The sequence below is a fragment of the Gopherus evgoodei genome, chromosome 4 (genome assembly GCF_007399415.2).
Source record: "Gopherus evgoodei ecotype Sinaloan lineage chromosome 4, rGopEvg1_v1.p, whole genome shotgun sequence".
NCBI classification, from domain to species: domain Eukaryota; kingdom Metazoa; phylum Chordata; order Testudines; family Testudinidae; genus Gopherus; species Gopherus evgoodei.
The window spans coordinates 52,220,826-52,240,275 of NC_044325.1; the positions used below are offsets into that span (position 1 = coordinate 52,220,826).

The 19,450-nt window shown below is 38.4% G+C and overlaps 1 protein-coding gene across 1 annotated transcript in view; it reads left to right on the plus strand.

The window, feature by feature from the left end:
• HEATR5A (HEAT repeat containing 5A) overlaps positions 1-19,450 on the plus strand; it is a 129,102-nt gene that overhangs the window by 36,779 nt on the left and 72,873 nt on the right. The window contains 5 exon segments of the mRNA XM_030559337.1: positions 4,969-5,219; positions 11,939-12,050; positions 12,999-13,151; positions 17,329-17,428; positions 18,948-19,057. Coding sequence (XP_030415197.1) covers positions 4,969-5,219; positions 11,939-12,050; positions 12,999-13,151; positions 17,329-17,428; positions 18,948-19,057 — 726 coding nt within the window.

Sequence of the window (19,450 nt, forward strand, 5' to 3'; positions counted from 1 at the left end):
GACAGTTAGGAACCTTTTCCCTAATGTCCAACCTAAACCTCCCTTGCTGCAGTTTAAACCCATTGCTTCTTGTTCTATCATTAGAGGCTAAGGTGAACAAGTTTTCTCCCTCCTCCTTATTGACACCCTTTTAGATACCTGAAAACTGCTATCATGTCCCCTCTGTCTTCTCTTTTCTAAACTAAACAAAGCCAATTCTTTCAGCTTTCCTTCATAGGTCATGTTCTCAAGACCTTTAATCATTCTTGTTGCTCTTCTCTGGACTCTCTCCAATTTCTCCACATCTTTCTTGAAATGCAGTGCCCAGAACTGGACACAATGTTCCAATTGAGGCCTAACCAGCGCAGAGTAGAGTGGAAGAATGACTTCTCGTGTCTTACTCAAAACACACAAAATGCATCCCAGAATCCTGTTTGTTTTTTTGCAATAGCATCACACTGTTAACTCATTTAGCTTGTGGTCCGCTATAACCCCTAGATCCCTTTCTGCCGTACTCCTTCCTAGACAATCTCTTCCCATTCTGTATGTGTGAAACTGATCTGTTCCTTCCTAAGTGGAGCACTTTGCATTTGTCTTTGTTAAACTTCATCCTGTTTACCTCAGACCATTTCTCTAATTTCTCCAGATCATTTTGAGTTATGATGCTATCCTCCTAAGTAGTTGCAATCCCTCCCAGTTTGATATCATTTGCAAACTTAATAAATGTACTTTCTATGCCAGTATCTAAGTCGTTGATGAAGATATTGAACAGAGCCGGTCCCAAAACAGACCCCTGCGGAACCCCACTTGTTATACCTTTCCAACAGCATTGGGAACCATTAGTATCTACTCTCTGAGTACATTTATCCAGCCAGTTATACACCCACCTTATAGTAGTCCCATCTAAGTTGTATTTGCCTAGTTTATTGATAAGAATATCATGCGAGACCGGATCAAATGCTTTACTAAAGTCTAGGTATACCACATCCACCGCTTCTCCCTTATCCATAAGACTCGTTATCTTATCAAAGAAAGCTATCAGATTTGTTTGACATGATTTGTTCTTTACAAATCCATGCTGGTTATTCCCTATCACCTTACCACTTTTGAAGTGTTTGCAGATGATTTCCTTAATTACTTGCTCCATTATCTTCCTTGGCACAGAAGTTAAATTAACTGGTCTGTAGTTTCCTGGGTTGTTTTTATTTCCTTTTTTATAGATGGGCACTCTATTTGCCTTTTCCAGTCTTATGGAATCTCTCCTGTCTCCTATGATTTTTCAAAGATAATAGTTAGAGGCTCAGATACTTTCTCTGTTAGCTCCTTGAGTATTCAAGGATGCATTTCATCAGGCCCTGGTGACTTGCAGGCATCTAACTTTTCTAAGTGATTTTTAACTTGTTCTTTTTTTATTTTATCTTCTAAACCTACCCCCTTCCCATTAGCATTCACTGTTAGGGATTCCTTCAGACTTCTCGGTGAAGACCGAAACAAAAAAGTCGTTAAGCATCTTTGCCATTTCCAAGTTTCCTGTTACTGTTTCTCCCTCCTCACTGAACAGTGGGCCTAGCCTGCCCTTGGTCTTCCTCTTGCTTCTAATGTATTGATAAAAAGTCATCTCGTTTCCCTTTATTCCCGTAGCTAGTTTGAGCTTATTTTGTGCCTTTGCCTTTCTAATCTTGCCCATGCATTCCTGTGTTGTTTGCCTATATTCATCCTTTGTAATCTGTCCTAGTTTCCATTTTTTATATGACTACTTTTTATTTTTTAGATCATGCAAGATCTCATGGTTAAGCCAAGGTGGTCTTTTGCCACATTTTCTATCTTTCCTACCCAGCGGAATAGCTTGTTTTTGGGCCCTTAGTAGCATCCCTTTGAAAAACTGCCAACTCTCCTCAGTTGGTTTTTCCCTCAGTTGTGATTCCCATGGGACCTTACCTATCAGCTCTCTGAACTTACCAAATCCACCTTCCTGAAATACATGGTCTCTATTTTGCTGTGCTCCCTTCTACCCTTCCTTAGAATTGTGAACTCTGATTTCATGATTACTTTCACCCAAGCTGCCTTCTACTTTCAAATTCTCAACAAGTTCCTCCCTATTTGTTAAAATCAAGTATAGAACAGCTTCCCCCCAGTAGCTTTTTCAACCTTCTGAAATAAAAAGTTGTCTGCAATGCAGTACAAGAACTTATTGGATGGTCTGTGCCCTGCTGTGTTATTTTCCCAACATATATCTGGATAGTTGAAGTCCTCCATCACCACCAAATCTTGGGCTTTGGATGATTTTGTTAAGTTGTTTAAAAAAAAGCCTCATCCATCTCTTCCACCTGGTTAGGTGACCTGTAGTAAACTCCTGGCATGACATCACCCCAGGGACTCTCAACACTTCTGTCTCCTGTGTCCATCTCCACCTCAGTCCAAGTGTGTACATTTTTAATATATAAGGCAACACCTGCTCCTCTTTCCCTGTCTATCCTTCCTGAGCAAGCTGTACCCCTCCACACCAACATTACAATCATGTTTATTATCCCACTAAGTTTCGGTGATGCCAACAATGTCACAGTTGTATTTATCTATTAGCGCTTCCAGTTCTTCCTGCTAATTACCTATACTTCTCACATTTGTATGTAGGCATCTAAGATACTGATTTGATCTTGCCTCTCAGTTTTGCCTTGACCCTCCTTTCTCTCTGCCATTATGGCCCATGCTCCCTCCTATTTCCTGCCCATCTCCCAGGTCTCCATGTTCCCCTTTACCTGTGGGCTTTGCTCACCTGTCCCCGTTGAACCTAGTTTAAAGCCCTCCTCACTAGGTTAGCCAAATAGGGTCTTTCCCCTCCTTGAAAGGTGAACACCATCTCTGCTTAGCCGTCTTTCCTGGAATAGTATCCCGTGGTCAAGAAAGCCAAAGCCCTCCTGGCGACACCATCTTCGCAGCCAGGGATTCACCTCCACGATGCACCTGGGTCCCTACTTCTGCCTGGGCCCTTACCTTTGACAGCAAGAATCAAAGAGAATACCACCTGCGCTCCAGACTCCTTCACCCGTACTCCCAGAGCCCTGCAGTCACTCTTGATGTGCTCAGTGTCACGCCTCGTAGTATCATTTGTGCCCACATGGATGAGTAGCATGGAGTAGTATTCAGAGGGCTGGATAATCCTCGACAACGCCTCCATAATGTCTCAATACGGGCCCGTGGCAGGCAGCATACCTCCCTAGATGAAATGTCAGGGGGACAGATAGGTGTCTCTGTCCCCCTCAGAAGAGAGTCTCCGACCGCCACTACCTTATGTTTCCTGTTCGCAGTGGTGGCAGTAGACCTCCCAGCCTTAGGTGTACGAGTCTTCTCCTCCTCTAGTGTAGGGGGTGATTCCTTCTCTCCTGTATCAAGAAGAGCATAACGGTTACCTATTACCACGGCAGGAGGGATTGGGGCAGGGGTGGTGCACTGCCTGCTGCCAAGAGTAACCAGCTGCCAGTGTCCACCCTGAGCTATCTCCTTCACCAGTCCTGTGTCAGCAGTCCTGTGTACTCAGCTGTCTCCACATAGACACTGTCCAGGAATTGCTCATGATTTTGGATGCTCCTCAACCTAGCCACCTCCTCCTGTAGCTCCCCCACCTGCTGCCTGAGAGATTTCACCAGCAGGCACCTTTCACATTGGATGGTCCCCCAAGCCTGGATGTCAGTAAGTGGGAATTGCAAATGATAGTCTCTGCAAAACCACACCAAGATCTGGGTAGAAGCATCCATGCTCAGGCGCTCTCTGGCTACAGGCGCAGGTGGAGGAGACAGAAGCAGTGCTGGCTCAGGTGTTGCGGGTCTTCCTAACCATCGTAGGTCTGCCTCTGTCAAACTCCCCTGTCTGCAGCCCCCTGTCCCCTTCGCCTGTACTGTACTCCTGCCTTTACTGTTACTCAGAGTACAGATAAAAAGTACATTGTGTATCAGATTGAAAGTATATACTATTTAGAGTAAGAGTTGTATTTTTAGTTCAGTGTCACACACACTGTGCAATGTGCTCAGTAAATATGTTTGACCAAATTTAAATAGAAATTTTTAGTTATTCTCTTATGTTTTCATTTTAGTGCAGTGAATGGTCTGTCCTATTTTGCTTTAGTGATTTAAAAATCGTTACTCCAGTTCTGTTGTGTTATACTTTACCTCCAGTCATGCAGTTAATCTGTGCAGTGGATATCGGTATCTATGCACAGCTATATTGTATCAATCCATTATAGGCCTCATCCATGCATTGTTATTCGTGCAGAGACACTGGTCTGCCTGCATAGATTTACTTGCTGGATCAGGCCTGTAATTACTTATCAAGGTACTTTTGTAGACATTTCATGTTTGCTTAATGTATTAGAACAATGGTACAAATAGGATGACATTGATAAGAAATGTTGAGTTTGATATTGCAGTCTGGTTTGATAATTTAGTGTTATCTCAGTGCTCCCGGAAAAATTACACGTACAGAAGCATAGTATATTTAGTGCTTTTGTCCAAAAAAGTAATTGTGTATTTGTAAATGTAACACTGGACTAGATAGGCCATAAAGAAGCTATCAGGATTTTATATCATTGTCGCTGTAGACCAGTGTGATGTGAAGGCGATGTGTTAAACAGAAACCACACTGAGGAGGAATAACATTTCAAAGGCGGCACGCGAGCTGATTTTCAGTGGCACTCGTTGCCCGGGTTCTGGCCACCATTCTAGGGGACTCTGCATTTTAATTTAATTTAAATACGCTTCTGAAACATTTTAAAAACCTTATTTACTTTACATACAACAATAGTTTAGTTATATATTATAGACTTATAGAAAGAGACCTTCTAAAAACATTAAAATGTATTACTGGCACGTGAAACCTTAAATCCGAGTGAATAAATGAAGACTCAGCACACCACTTCTGATAACTGTTTAGACAGTTAGCTTGCTCATAAGCCAGACTGCTTTGTCCATGTCTTAAGTATATTTATTTTTCTTTCAGGGGTTCTGGATGCAGTAATCTCAGTTATTCTTCATCCCAGTATTTCAGTTCGACTAGCAGCAGCTTGGTGTCTACGCTGCATTGCTGTAGCATTGCCATCCTATGTGTCTCCACTTTTGGATCGCTGCATCGAGCGGCTTAGTGCCCTTAAGACCTCCCCTGAAGCAGTGACTGGATATAGTTTTGCTGTTGCTGCTTTGTTGGGAGCAGTAAAACACTGCCCATTAGGAATTCCACATGGAAAAGGGAAGGTAATGATCCTATTAATTTACTTGTAAACAGTTCTGTTGTGCTCCTTCCTGAAGGGTCTCAAATGTATTTCTTATTTAGTTGTGATATTACCATGCTGATTTTTTTTTTCTTTCATAAATCTCATGATTGGAACACTGACATTTTTTTCTCAAAATATTGATGGAGTAGTTTCTTTTATTAGGAAGAAAAGGATCCCTAAGTACACACTTAATAATGCTATTTTCTTTACTCCATAAATTTAGTCATTTAAATCACTGATCAGGTAGTGTAACATTTCTGAGTTGCAGATTTTCCAAAGAAGATCCATGGCATTGGTAACCTTAGTAAAATATTCAGTCTGTTAACTTTTGCTAATTACAGAGTAGGGATGGACAGGGTAAGTTGCTGTTTAAGCAGGTTAGCAGTGTGTGTATGTGAGAGGTACTCCCCTTTTTTATACTCTTCTCCTTCCTATTTCCTTGAAATTATAAGAAAACACACCTCTTTGAGTCTAAACAAGCCTGAAACTTGGTTGCAGTCACTCATTGGCTCCATGCCTCTGGGGTTTGCTTAGGTGACGCCTTCAGCTCCTGAGATATGCAGTCTGTTCAATGAATATGCAAGATTTCTAACTTCCTTTGTTTGGAAAAGCATCATAACTTAAAAGTTAGTGTTTAACTTTTCTCTTTTTGTTCAACTCATTTTCTGAGATTTATCAGTTGTATTAGAGTTCACCAGCAAATGAAATTCTATTTTCAAAATTTACAATCATTCCTTTTATATAAAGTTTGTTGTTCTCAAACCAGTCTTTTTTAAAATTAAATTACTTTTATAAAAAGTCTTTAGCTTAAATAGCTGTGAAAGAAGTTGTTGATTTTTTTCTAACAGTTTTTCTAGAGATGATTCTTCATCTTCCTGAGTTGGGTGTGTGAGCTGCTTGAGCACTGTCAGTAATAAATTAATTAAATTCCCATTAATATAAATACTCTATACTCAAATGGCTTCTTTCATTAGCAGTCAGTTTAGCAAGGTCATTACATTTTAGATTAGTACATACACATTTTACCATTTAAATAGCAATTATATTAAGAGCTTTTCATTTACCAAACAAATTTGCAAGTATGCATTTCAGGTGTTTGCCACTTGAACATTTAGGAAATGAACAAAAAAAATCAAATATTTCCAACTACAATGTTTTTCCTCAAGGGTTTTCTGAATGAAGTTTATAAAGATTATAAAATTCATTTAAGCAAGAATACTTCTAGAATTCTTTGTATGAGTTTACTTAGAAGTTTTTCTGTTAAGATGAAAAATAACAAATGACTTTACACCAGTTTATTTTTTTTTTTATTTTAGTTTGCGTCCTGGTCTAGATAAGACACTCTTAATGTCTGTTTCTTGACGTAAGCTACTTACAGTTACAGTTTGATACAGCAATTAGACTACTATTAAATATTTTGTACAAAGCACAAATTTCAATAACCAATATATCTTTTAAACATAGTACAAAGGAAAATAGTATAAAAGTTAAAGCAAAGTAGAGTTTAAAATGCAGCTCTCCTGAGTTTGAATAACACTCTTAGAGCGAATAAGCATGGTTTTATGGCTAAGGAGGGGCTATCTTCTGGATGTTTGCTTGCCCGTGGGAGACAGAAACAAACACCTCCTCGAATTTCTTTAACCAGCCTGAATATAAGTAACTAAACTAACAGATACTGTTATATTTTCAAGCTTCCTGTCTATAACGTACTTGTATTTATAAATATCCATTCAATAAAGATGCAGACAAGTTTTTAACAACCTAATATTAATGTAAGTTATAATAATTTTATGAATATTTTTGCATTAAGATTGAGGTCTGCCCACCACACATCACTGTTGCTTCTGGGAATGAGGGTTGATTCTAAAGAGCTTTGGCAAAGAGAAATTGGAAAGAGGAGGGAGACTGTAATTTGAGAGTAAACTTGTCGAGACCAGTTATGTTTTCAGAATTGTAAATCAGTAGGTTCTGTTTGAAGCCAGTGAAACTTTCTCTCAAGTTTAAAGCTTCTGGCCTGACTAGCAAGTATCTTAAATTGGCAGGCTACCATTACTGGCCCCTTTCCCAACAACTGTATTGTTGAGTAAGAAAAGGCTGTGTTAGTCCACAATACAACTGAAGCTCATTAGGTTTTGCCAAAGAAAATGATCTTCTTTTATAAAACTAATTGGAAGTACATCCACAGATCTGTTGCCTTGCTCACTATGTTATAGTTTTTCTGGATGGACATTCACTAAGCACATACTAAATTAACACCTTCCTATGCCTTTAGGTGACTAACCAAAGTAAATTTTATTTATCCATATATCCATTCTGCCAAAACTTACACTAGTCCAAGGTAGAAATTATATAAGATGGTTAAGACCCTTAACTAATTCCAACACCAGTTACATCCTTTCAGGCCATTTGATAGGATTTCACAAAACTATAATTTTTCTCATATCAACATACCTGTAACATGTTCACACCAACCTACTCCACTAAGGAGGTAGGATATACTGTTTTGTATTAGCTGAAGTTTCTGAGTGGCCTTCATGAGAAGACCCAAGAAGAACATATTGCAGTGATCTAACCTGGAGGCAATAAAGATCTTGTGATGGAGCCTGTTTTGCATCAGTAAGAAAGACATTGTCCTCTTAGTGAACTACAGATGGAAAAATATGGTACAGCACCAATGTCAGCTTTCTCTTTTTCACGTCTGAGAGAGTCATTTTTCTCGTTTTCCCTCTTCTTCAGCCCTCTGTTTCAAAGCTCAGGGAGAGGGAGCATGCCTATAAAGATGCAGAGATGTTGCTTTACTTGATATTATACCTCAGTATAATGGGTACATTTTGATAAGATTTAAAATCTTTATTAAAGCCTATGTTAAAAAAGTTTATATAATACATAGGTTGAGAAAAGAGTGTCTGTACATCTGGGTATAGTGCTTAGATTATCCACAAATAGTGTGTTTTTTAAAAATAATATGATACATAGAGTACATAATCATAAATAACCCGAATGTAGGTGAATAGATTTAACAATACAGTTTAAGTATTAGAATCTGATTACTCGGGTACATCACTCATGAACAGTTGTACAGAGATTTGGTTGTGGAAAGCAAAATGTATCAATGAGTGGAGATTGTCCCTCAGTAATTGAGAATTAAGTTGGTTGTCCATTTAGAAAATACAGTCCATGAGGAAAATATTCGTTACTTTCCTGACTGCGCTTTTCATCGGCACCCCAGCTCATCCCTCCTGTTATTACCGGTGTCCAATAATGAGTTCTATCTGCATTGGCAATGGTCCTCTTCACCTGAAATTAATCCAAGGCCTGGTCCACACTACGCTGTTAAACCGATTTTAACAGCGTTAAATCGATTTAACGCTGTACCCGTCCACACTACACTGCTCTTTATATCGATTTAAAGGGCTCTTTAAATCGATTTCTGTACTCCTACAAAACGAGAGGAGTAATGCTAAAATCGATACTACTATATCGATTTAGGGTTAGTGTGGACGCAAATCGACGTTATTGGCCTCATTCTTTTACAGTAGCTACCCACAGTGCACCGCTCCAGAAATCGACGCTAGCCTCGGACCACGGACGCATACCACCGAATTAATGTGCCTAGTGTGGACAAACAATCGACTTTATAATATCTGTTTTATAAAATCGGTTTAAGCTAATTCGAATTTATCCTGTAGTGTAGACGTACCCCTAAATAGCTCTTAAGTATTACTGACCTCTAGCTATACAGCTGTATTGTAGTGCATACAGTATTAATGGGTTAAATTTTCAAAAGTTCCTAAGTGACTTAGGAATCTAGGTCCCATTTTCAAAGGTGCCTTCAGCACTTAGGAGCCTAAATCTGGGTGATGGAGGGATTGTTTTTGGGACTGGGGAGGAGAAATTCTTAGATGTTAAAAACTTCATTTGCTGATTACTCAAAGTGCTTGGGGTTGGGGAGAAGAGAGAGGACCAACTAAGTATTGCCTGAATAGCTTAATAACTTAATAGTTAAGCATGCCATTTAAAATACTGTGTACCCAAGTAGAATAAAAGAGACACTGCAATTTATCTGGAAAACAACACTTTAACAAAGATTTCTTTTAAGAAATAAAGTAAGATGTCCTGGCCTAGGTGAGGTGGGGGAGAACAGAACAAAAAAATTCTGTACCAGTTATAGAAGAGTTACAGTAGCTGTCTTCCATTCTATCTCAAGAAAGCTGCCAAATTTCAGAGAGATCAGTCTAAATAGAGCAGTTGGGAAAAGGGAGTATCAAATATTTAGTATTCTGGATAGCAGCTATAGTGTATTAATGTATTTTCCTCTTGTGAGAGAGAGAGAGAGGTTAATACTGCAGGAACAGATGAAGCAAAACAGGTAGCATATTAGCATATATTTAACATTCCAAACTATTGCTTATATTTCATGTAAAAAGACCTCAAAAATACGTCTCAGCTATTGGGGCATGAAGGGAAATACTGTCAGAAATCAAGACACAATTAATTGAAGCCAGTTGTACGACCCCTGTCAGCCATTCATCTGATAACTTCAGTAGAGGTTTGTGAGGGATGAGAGGTTATTTTTTAATAGTGTCATTTTTAGAAGGTTGTTCTTTTGTTTTAAATGTACACTCTGTCAGATTACCTTACTTGATGTATAACTTCAGATTAGTATTATTGGAATTAATGTTTTCGTTTCATTGAGTATTTCATGGATATTTTTAAAATATGCAAATTAAAGGAAAACTATAGTATATTAAAGCTTTTATGATGATTACCTTGATGCTGATTAATTGTAACTGTACTTGGAAGTCTTATTTTGGCAGTCTGACATAATGTGAAATACAGTAAATGCAATTCAACATATGGAAAGCATGAGTGACACAGATAATTTGAAAAGGCCTGTGGAAAAATATGTTCTATTTGGTTGCTTAAAAATATACAATATTATGTATATTAAACTATTAATAAATTAACAGTGATGTATTTAAATAACAAAATTTACCTTACAGCAGATCTCAAAAAATCTCCTACCTTTCCCATCCTTCCCGTTTACTGAACTTTACTTCCTGTGTGTCAAACTACCGATGTATTTGTCCTAGGTACTAACATGATACACACACACACACACACACACCCTTCACCATAGGTTGTACCTCACAGACTTTCATGTATTTAATTAAACACCACCCCTGTGAGATAAGGAAGTGGTGTGTTTCCCGTTGTATGTTTGAGGGCACAGAGAATCTAAATCACATGCCCAGGGTCCCACAGAAAGTATGTGGCAGAGCAGGGACCTGAACTCAAATTTCTCAAATTCTAGGCTAGTGCCCTAACCACCGAGCACTCCTTTCTACCTCATGAGATTGGACATCCTGCTGGAGTGTAGCAGCAAAATGGCACCCTACTCAGGAACATGGAACTAGAGTTAGGTATTTTTAGCAATTGTGTTGAAAAAAATTATTTAATAACAGCATCTATCTCCACTGAACTCTTCCTGTGAAGACTGAGAGCTGTGAGAACAGTACTACTGTTCTCTGTCTGGAGTAACACGCCACTACCAAAGTCCTGTCTTTGTTCATCTCTTGCTGCTGAGGTCAGAATGATTCCCTTCCTATGACAGGTATATAAGGGTAGGCCTTGTCCACCTGTTTGTCAGAATCTCACACGTCCTCTGGGCGCCTTCTTGATGCAACCCCCCTCTGCATGGTACAACCTCTCTGAGCTCATCTGCAAGGTCCTTGTCATGACCATATTTAATTCTCTTTTAAAGGCCCCATTTTTGTTATGCTGCCTGTAGCAAGTTAAGCTAATGTATATGTATTTACGTTGTATATAAATTGCCTGTTGTTACTCCCCTTTCCATGACCTCTGTCTACTTACCTGTTTTTAGAGTGTGAGTTCCTCAGAGAAGGGACTGCCTTTCTTTAGGGTTTGGAGAATAACCAGCATATAGCGAGTTAAATAGTAATGCTAGAAATATCTCTTGATAGAGGGATAGAGGGAATTATAGCTCTCAAATTGAGCTCAACCAAGGAGAAGACTGGTCCCATGGCTTTATATTTATTTGTTATTTGTAGTACCGTAGCAACTAAGATCCCTAGTCATGGACCAGGACCTCATTGTGCTAGGCACTGTTGATTTTTATTTTTTTCGCTTGGTGATTGAGTATAATTGTGAGGCAGGGGCAGGGGGAGGAGGGTTAAAAGGACTGTTCCCCTCATTTGCAGTCCCTTACTCAGTAGTGATCTCAACCCAAGATGTGGGGAAAAGACTCCCTGGGAATAGGGAGTAGTACTACTCCTACAGAAGTGGGATGAGAGTGGTACTTGGTTTTTGTCCTTGGACACAGTGGGGGTGGGAGGGAGGGCATTGTTCCAAGGACCTAGTGAACTTGCTGTACCAGGGCACAAAATTTCTCTTCATCTGCTTACATACCATGCCAACCTGTCCCCTGAATAGTTCAGTCCTGTAGCCTCTCTTTCGGGGCTTATGTTTCTCATAAGGCTTTGTTATTAATGTGTTGGCTAAGGAAGTGAACATGCTCCCATTGAAATAAGTAGGGAAATTTGCACATAACTTCACTAGGGGTAAAATCAAAATTTTTTTGTTAGAAATAATCATTTGCATTTTTTCATTACTTTGTGTTCGATTTCTGTGTACAATTTCAAAGGTAGTGATGCTTCTTGTTTTTCAAATTTGTAATAGGTAATCATGACAGTAGCAGAGGATTTATTGTGTTCTGCTTCTCAAAATAGTCGCATTTCAATACAACGAACGCAGGCTGGATGGCTGTTGGTAGCTTCTCTAATGACATTAGGTAATAGGTTTCTAAAAGTACATATAAGACTAAATTAAAGTATGTCTTTTGATAAATCCATATGACTAACTTTAACTTTAATACTTGTGGTCCTTCATTTGCCTGTAATATTTCTTAGTAAAAAAATCCAAAAATTATTAACATAAATTTAAATCTCTGATAAGAAAAGATGCATAAAAGCATTGTTTGTTACCTTAAAACTTACTATTAACTCAGTGGGAGTTCTGCCTTCAGAACAATGACAGGATTGGACCAATACTACTTAAACATTAAAGATAATTTGCAAGACTAGTCCAGTAAAATTTTGGCATGACTGTAAATGTTCAGAATTGATTGGTATAATATGTGTGTCAGCACAAGATGAGGAGGATACCATGATACATACAAGATAGAGGGAATATCAAGATCCTCACTGAATCTGTCAGGCACATGAAATGTTGTTGAACTCTAATCATGCTTAATATTGTCAGAGTATTGACCCTGATACTTAAATGATTAGTCAAGCCCTCACTAAGTTTTTTTGTGTCTCTTTGCATGTTCTTAGTCTTCTTTCAGCATTTGAACCTGTTACTTCTGTCCACCAATCCTCTATTTCCCTTTGATAAGAGAGAGATGTCTATATACCAAGAGGTGCCCAGAAATTTTGCATTTCTGAACATCTCCACCAAATGATTTTTTTTCTTTTATGTTGTTCCTCAGCTGAGTCCCTATATGACAAAACTTGGCTAAAGCTAAATAACAGGTTTATAATGAATTTGGGAGAGACAACCTTAACAATAGTAGTGGGCATGTTTTGTACAAAATGGGGGACAGTGACAGTAGGTTAAAGAATAATGCAAGAATGGATGAAGGAAACAGTATAGACCTTTTTGAACATAAGTGAGCTGATTTAATATTTTGCCTTTATGGTTCCTCAGATTTATAGTTGACTGTTGTTAAAACTTACAGGTCCTGCTGTTGTCCAGCACTATCTCCCAAGAATGCTATTATTGTGGAAGTGTATCTTTCCACTATCTCCGAAAGATCTAGAAACAGAGAGGAGTCGGGGAGATTCATTTACATGGCAAGTGACATTGGAAGGCCGTGCTGGTGCTCTTTGTGGTAAGCAAAGTTTAGCATATTCTTTCTTTTTGATTATTTGTCCTTCAGACGACATACAGAAAACTATCAATGCAGAATTTATGCTTGTTTTTAATTACCTCCATAACAGACTCTGCTTGCGTGTGTGTATGTCTGTACGATTATATTGGTAACGCTTGTGGTGGTGGGTTTTTTCCTCATCCTGTTGTGTTATATTTCCAAAACAACAACCTATGTAATAACTGTTGCTAATCTTTTTATTATTTGTTGTTTATATTGCAGTAACACCTAATGGTCTCAGTCAGGTCGGACGCTGTTGTCCTCGGTACTTTCAAATATCTGATAAATGACAGTCTTTTCCCTAAATAGCTTATATTCTACAAGACAAGATATAATAGGTGGATGAGATAAACGTGTGCTAGGTTGGGATGGGGAGGATGGGGTAACAAATATAATGGGGTGGTTGCACTTTTTAGCCAGGGAGTAGCAGGGTTCACAACTTACCACCTGCCTACCTTTTTATCAGGTTAGTTTTCTACACACGTTATTAAAGATTAGGGTCATCAAGCAATTAAAAAAATTAATCATGATTAATCATGTGATTAAAATAATCGTGATTAATCACGCAAATTAATTGCACTGTTAATAGAATACCATTTATTTAAATATTTGTGGATGTTTTCTACATTTTCAAATATATTTCAATTACAACACAGAATACAAAGTATACAGTACTCACTTTATATTTATTTTTGATTACAAGTATTTGCACTGTAAAAAAAACAAAAGAAATAGTATTTTCAGTTCACCTAATACACGTACTGTAGTGCAATCTCTTTATTGTGAAAGTTGAACTTAGCAATGTAGAATTATGTACAGAAAATAACTGCATTCAAAAATAAAACAATGTAAAATTTTAGAGCCTGCAAGTCCACTCAGTTCTACTTCTTGTTCAGCCAATTGCTCAGACAAACAAGTTTGTTTACATTTACAGGAGATAATGCTGCCTGCTTTTTGTTTACAATGTCACCTGAAAGTGAGAACAGGCATTCTGATGGCACTGTTGTAGCCAGCATCGCAAGATATTTATGTGCCAGATGCGCTAGAGATTCATATGTCCCTTCATGCCTCAACCACCATTCTAGGGGACATGCGTCCATGCTGACGACGGATTCTGTTCGATAACAATCCAAAGCAGTGCAAACCGATGCATGTTCATTTTCATTATCTGAGTCAGAGGCCACCAGCAGAAGGTTGATTTTCTTTTTTGGTGGTTCAGGTTTTATAGTTTCAACATTGGAGTGTTGCTCTTTTAAGACTTCTGAAAGCATGCTCCACACCTCAGACCTCTGAGATTTCAGAAGGCACTTCAGATTCTTAAACCTTGGGTCAAGTGCTGTAGCTATCTTTAGAAATCTCATATTGGTACCTTCTTTGCGTTTTGTGAAATCTGCAGGGAAAGTGTTCTTAAAATGAACAACATGTTCTGGGTCATCATCTGAGACTGCAATAACATGAAATATATGACAGGATGTGGGTAAACAAGCAGGGGACATAAAATTCTCCCGTAAGGAGTTCAGTCACAAATTTAATTAACACATATTTTTTAAGGAGCATCATCAACATGGAAGCATGTCCTCTGGAATGGTGGCCAGAGCATGAAGGGACATACAAATGTTTAGCATATCTGGCACGTAAATACCTTGCAATGCTGAGTACAAAAGTGCCATGCAAATGCCTGTTCCTTTCTGGTGACATTGTAGATAAGAAGAGGACAGCATTATCTCCTCTAAATGTAAACAAACTTGTTTGTCTGAGTGATTGGCTGAACAAGAAGTAAGACTGAGTGGACTTCTTAGCCCGATGTTTTACATTGTTTTCTTTTTGAGTGCAGTTATGTAACAAAAAAAAAAAATCTACATTTTTAAGCTGCACTTTAACGACAGAGATTGCACTACAATACTTGTATGAGGTGAATTGAAATACTATTTCTTTTATCATTTTTACAGTGCAAATATTTGTAATAAAAAATAATATACACTTTGATTTCAATTACAACACACAATATAATATATATGAAAATGTAGAAAAACATCCTGAACACGCCCGATCTCATCTGATCTCAGTAGCTATGCAGGATTGGTCCTGGTTAGTACTTGGATGGGAGACCTCCTGAGAATACTGGGTGCTGTAGGTTTGGGGGGGGAAGGATAGCTCAGTGGTTTAAGCATTGTCCTGCTAAACCCAGGGTTGTGAGTTCAGTCCTTGAGGGGGCCACCTAAGGATCTGAGATAAAATCAGTACTTGGTCCTGCTAGTGAGGGCAAGGACTGGACTTGATGACCTTTCAGGGTCCCTTCCACCTCTATGATATATGTATTTCAGTTGGCATTCTATTGTTTAACAGTGCAATTAAACCTGTGATTAATTGCAATTAATTTTTTTGAGTTAATCGTGTGCGTTAACTGCGATTAATCAACAGCCTTATTAAAGAGAGAAGTTTTGAAGAAGAATTTGGTGGTGGCCATACAGATTTTGACTAGGAGTTTCTTTTACTTGAAAGTCATAGGAGAAACAATGCAAGTGCTTATCAGAGAAGTGAAGAAGTCGAGTGATTGAGGCTATCATTGGCAGCAAAGCAAAGGCAAGGAATGATTAATAATGAGTGATTATTATAAATAATAAGTTGAATCGGTAGATTTGGACCAGTGCTTTAAAAGTGCAGCAGGTCAAAATAACCTGCAGGCCCAGGATAAAAAAATTCTAAGAGGCAAGCCTGTATTGCTGAGGCTGCACATTTTTAATACTGCTTTTCCCACTTACCCACCTTGTGGGAACAAGAAGCAGGTTGAGCTCTCTTCACCCCTGCCCTTTTTCCCCCACCACAACCCATCACCGGAGGGGTACAGAAAGAGCCCAACAGCTCAGAGCAGTGCTATTCCCACTTTTCTTTTCACTTCTTCTGGTGAGTGATGGGATGGCACCTCTGCTTCTCCTCTTACTCCCTCTGGCAACATCCATCCTTCTAGGGAAGGGAGAGAGAGGATCCAGCTGCAGGCTCCCACAGACCTGGGAGGTGGGGATGAAAAACCCCAAGACCTGGAGGAAGAGGATGTGAGGCTGGGGAGCAGAACAGACTGGAGAGGGCAAAACAAGTGTGGAGATAGAACAGATGGGGGACTGGAGAGAGGAAAACTGATGGGGGAGCTGGAGGATCAGAATTAATTGCTTGACACGGGAATGGGCAGATGTGAGGATGGTGAAAGTCCCCTTATTTCAGACCACTTTAAGCACTAGTTAGGACTAAGTTTAGAAAGTGACAGCAAGAAGTTTGTGTGTGTTGCCGTGGGAAAAGGAGGCAGTGGAGGGCAGGACTTACAGAGAATGCTGATGTAGTCCAAATGACAAGCCAGGAAGATTATCCTAGAGGCTGCATTTTGAATGAACTTGAAGGGAGACAAGGTTGCAGGCATCAAGGACATAGAGGAGGAGATAACAGAAGTCAGCACATGAAATGATCACATTTGGACAAGATTTTTAGTGGTATGGGCACAGAAAAGAGGTTAGATCTTGGAAATGTTGTGCAAAGTGAAGCTATAAGGTACAGATATGGCCTGGGAGATGTGTGTTCTTGATTGGATTTTATTCTTATCGTTTAAAAATCTTTTCCCAGAACAAAAGAATATTTGTTTGTAAGCCTACTTAATTAGGTGCTTTGCTTCAAATAAAATTAATAAAAAAATTTAATATTGCAAGGTGATGTAGCTAAATAGTGAATGAGAATCTTTGGTAATACACATTGGAGAAGAAGCTATTTACTTTAGGATTTTTAAATACTAATATACTGGACATTTTTCTCTCTCTAATCAACTTGAAAGAGGTGTAAAAAGAATTTTTGAAAGTGACTTGGTCAGTTAGAAACCGTTAGAAAGGCCTTGTCTACACAAGAAAGGGATTTCCAGTTATCACCGCCCCCAGTGGAGATGCAGCTTATGCTACCAAAATAAGTGACCTGACTTTTAGAGGTGCTAAAAATGTGCAGTTTCCATTTTTATCAGTTTTTTTCCTATTTGTCTTTAAAATCCTAGGTCAGTAGTGCTATAAGTATTTACTCTATTTTGAAATGAGCCATGAGATAATTGGGTGTAATTTTCAGTAAAATAAATTCTACTAAGTTAAAATCCATTTCTTTATTTTAGCTATCAAAACCTTTCTCTCCTATTGTGGTGGTCTTCTTACTACTGATGTTATTCAGAGACTACTTCCTCCTCTCCCATGTGCTGTTGATTTATTGACACGGTAAATGCATCATTAAGTTTTTAAATAAAAGTAAGCTGTAATTTTATGTTAGAAACTGCTGTAGAATATTCCTCTGGTATCTTCCTGATATAATGGATTGTTGAGACAGATAAATAGACTTTTAAAGTAGTATCTTACAGAGTACAAAAGCTACAGCAGTGATGTAAATAAACTGGTACAGTACTATGGGCTCGCCTTCACTGCACTGGTAGCTCAAGCTATAATTCAAGTTGTGCGCCTAAATCGACTCATGTACACACACACACACACACACACACACACACACACACACACACACACACACACACACACACACACACACACACACACACACACTTCTAGCTCCTGTTGGGTGAGGGTTAGGGCTGTAGGGTTAGAAGTTTAAATCTTGAGGGGCCATTTAGGGATTTGGGGATTGGTCCTGCTTTGAGCAGGGGGTTGGACTGGATGATCTCTTGAGGTCCCTTCCAACCCTGATATTCTATGATTCTATGAAGTTCCAGTCCAGCTGATGCTGGAGCTAATAATGCAGTGTGGTTGCAGCAACTCAAGCTACAGGTACACTTCAGTGGCTAATCTAATTACTCAGATGCTAATCAAATCACTTTGTAGCTTGAGTGTTTCTCATTGTGGTCACTCATGCTCTCACTCAAGCTATGCTAACTCCAGTTACTCAAGATAACTGTTGTAATGAGGACAAGTAGAGTCCTACAAATTGCAGATATCCACAGACCATTTTTGCAAATTTTGTATCTGCATTGGGCTCTAAAGACAAGCCCTGTGTCTTGTGTTGCACGTCATGCTAAGAAACAAAACATGATATAACTTTTCTTTTTTTGGTTAATTTTGATCAGACACCATGTTTATCTGCAGTATTTTTTTAAATTGTTTTTGCAATCAATCACTAATAGTGACATTTTCCTGTTTGTGCACATACCTCGATAACATTTTTGTGTGCTCTTTATACACATAGCGGGATAGTATTTATGTGTGCATCTGTTCTGTTTTGTAAAACAAATATATACACAGTGTAAAATTAATCTAGAGACAGAAATGGTTTATAAATGGACATTTTTTTTGATATGTATGCTGTTGTTCAACGTCAGAGTTGTTCTTTTCCTCTCCTTTGTGTTCAGTATTTTAACTGTTCTGTCACTCTAGAACATTAATGTCTAATATCTTTTGGATGTCAGCTAGACCATGGTGGGACAAAACTACAAAAATGTTAACTGCAAGAAAGACTGTGAAGTACAAGACAATATAAAAGCTTATTTATTTCTATAATAGTGCATGAAAACACAGCTTGGGAATAGGAAACGAGAGTTTTATGAGCTAATAGCTGTAAGCTGCTTGTTGGTATGCTCTCATTGCAAATTAGGCAGCATCTGTAATGTATGTAGCCTCAAGGATAGTGAATATGAATTACAGTACAAATTAAAGCAAATCTGCAATGGAAAATTGTTACATAACCCTTTATCTCTCTTTAACATATGTTATGTGTTTTCTTTATTTTTTCAAGGCTCCCTTCAATACACAAAATGTATGGAAATGCTTTAAAAACACCATCAATGACTTACAGGCACAGACTTTATGAATTATTGGCTTTATTGCCCCCAAAGACTTATGAAGGTATGTATTTTCTTATCAAGAAATGCAAGTTTTAAGTGAAAGATATGAAGGGTTCATTTGTGAGTTTTCACTTTAACAAGTGTACAACTGGCAAGATTTATTTTCACCTTTTTTTCTGAAGTGCCCATCCAAGTTCACATTTCACGGAATTGCATTGAGGGCACTCTGTTTTCAGTTTCCTGTTTACAACACACTTAAATGTTTATGATCACCCTTTCCTTCTATTAGAAAGCTGGAATTTTTTCCTGAATTTCTAGAAAATTGAAGATAAACTAAAATTATAAAGGTTGCCTAACATTAGAGTTCAATCACTTTTCAGTGATTCCTATAAGAGAAAATTAGTAAATCTAGGAGGAATAATTGAAGTATAAACAAATTGCACATCTATTACAA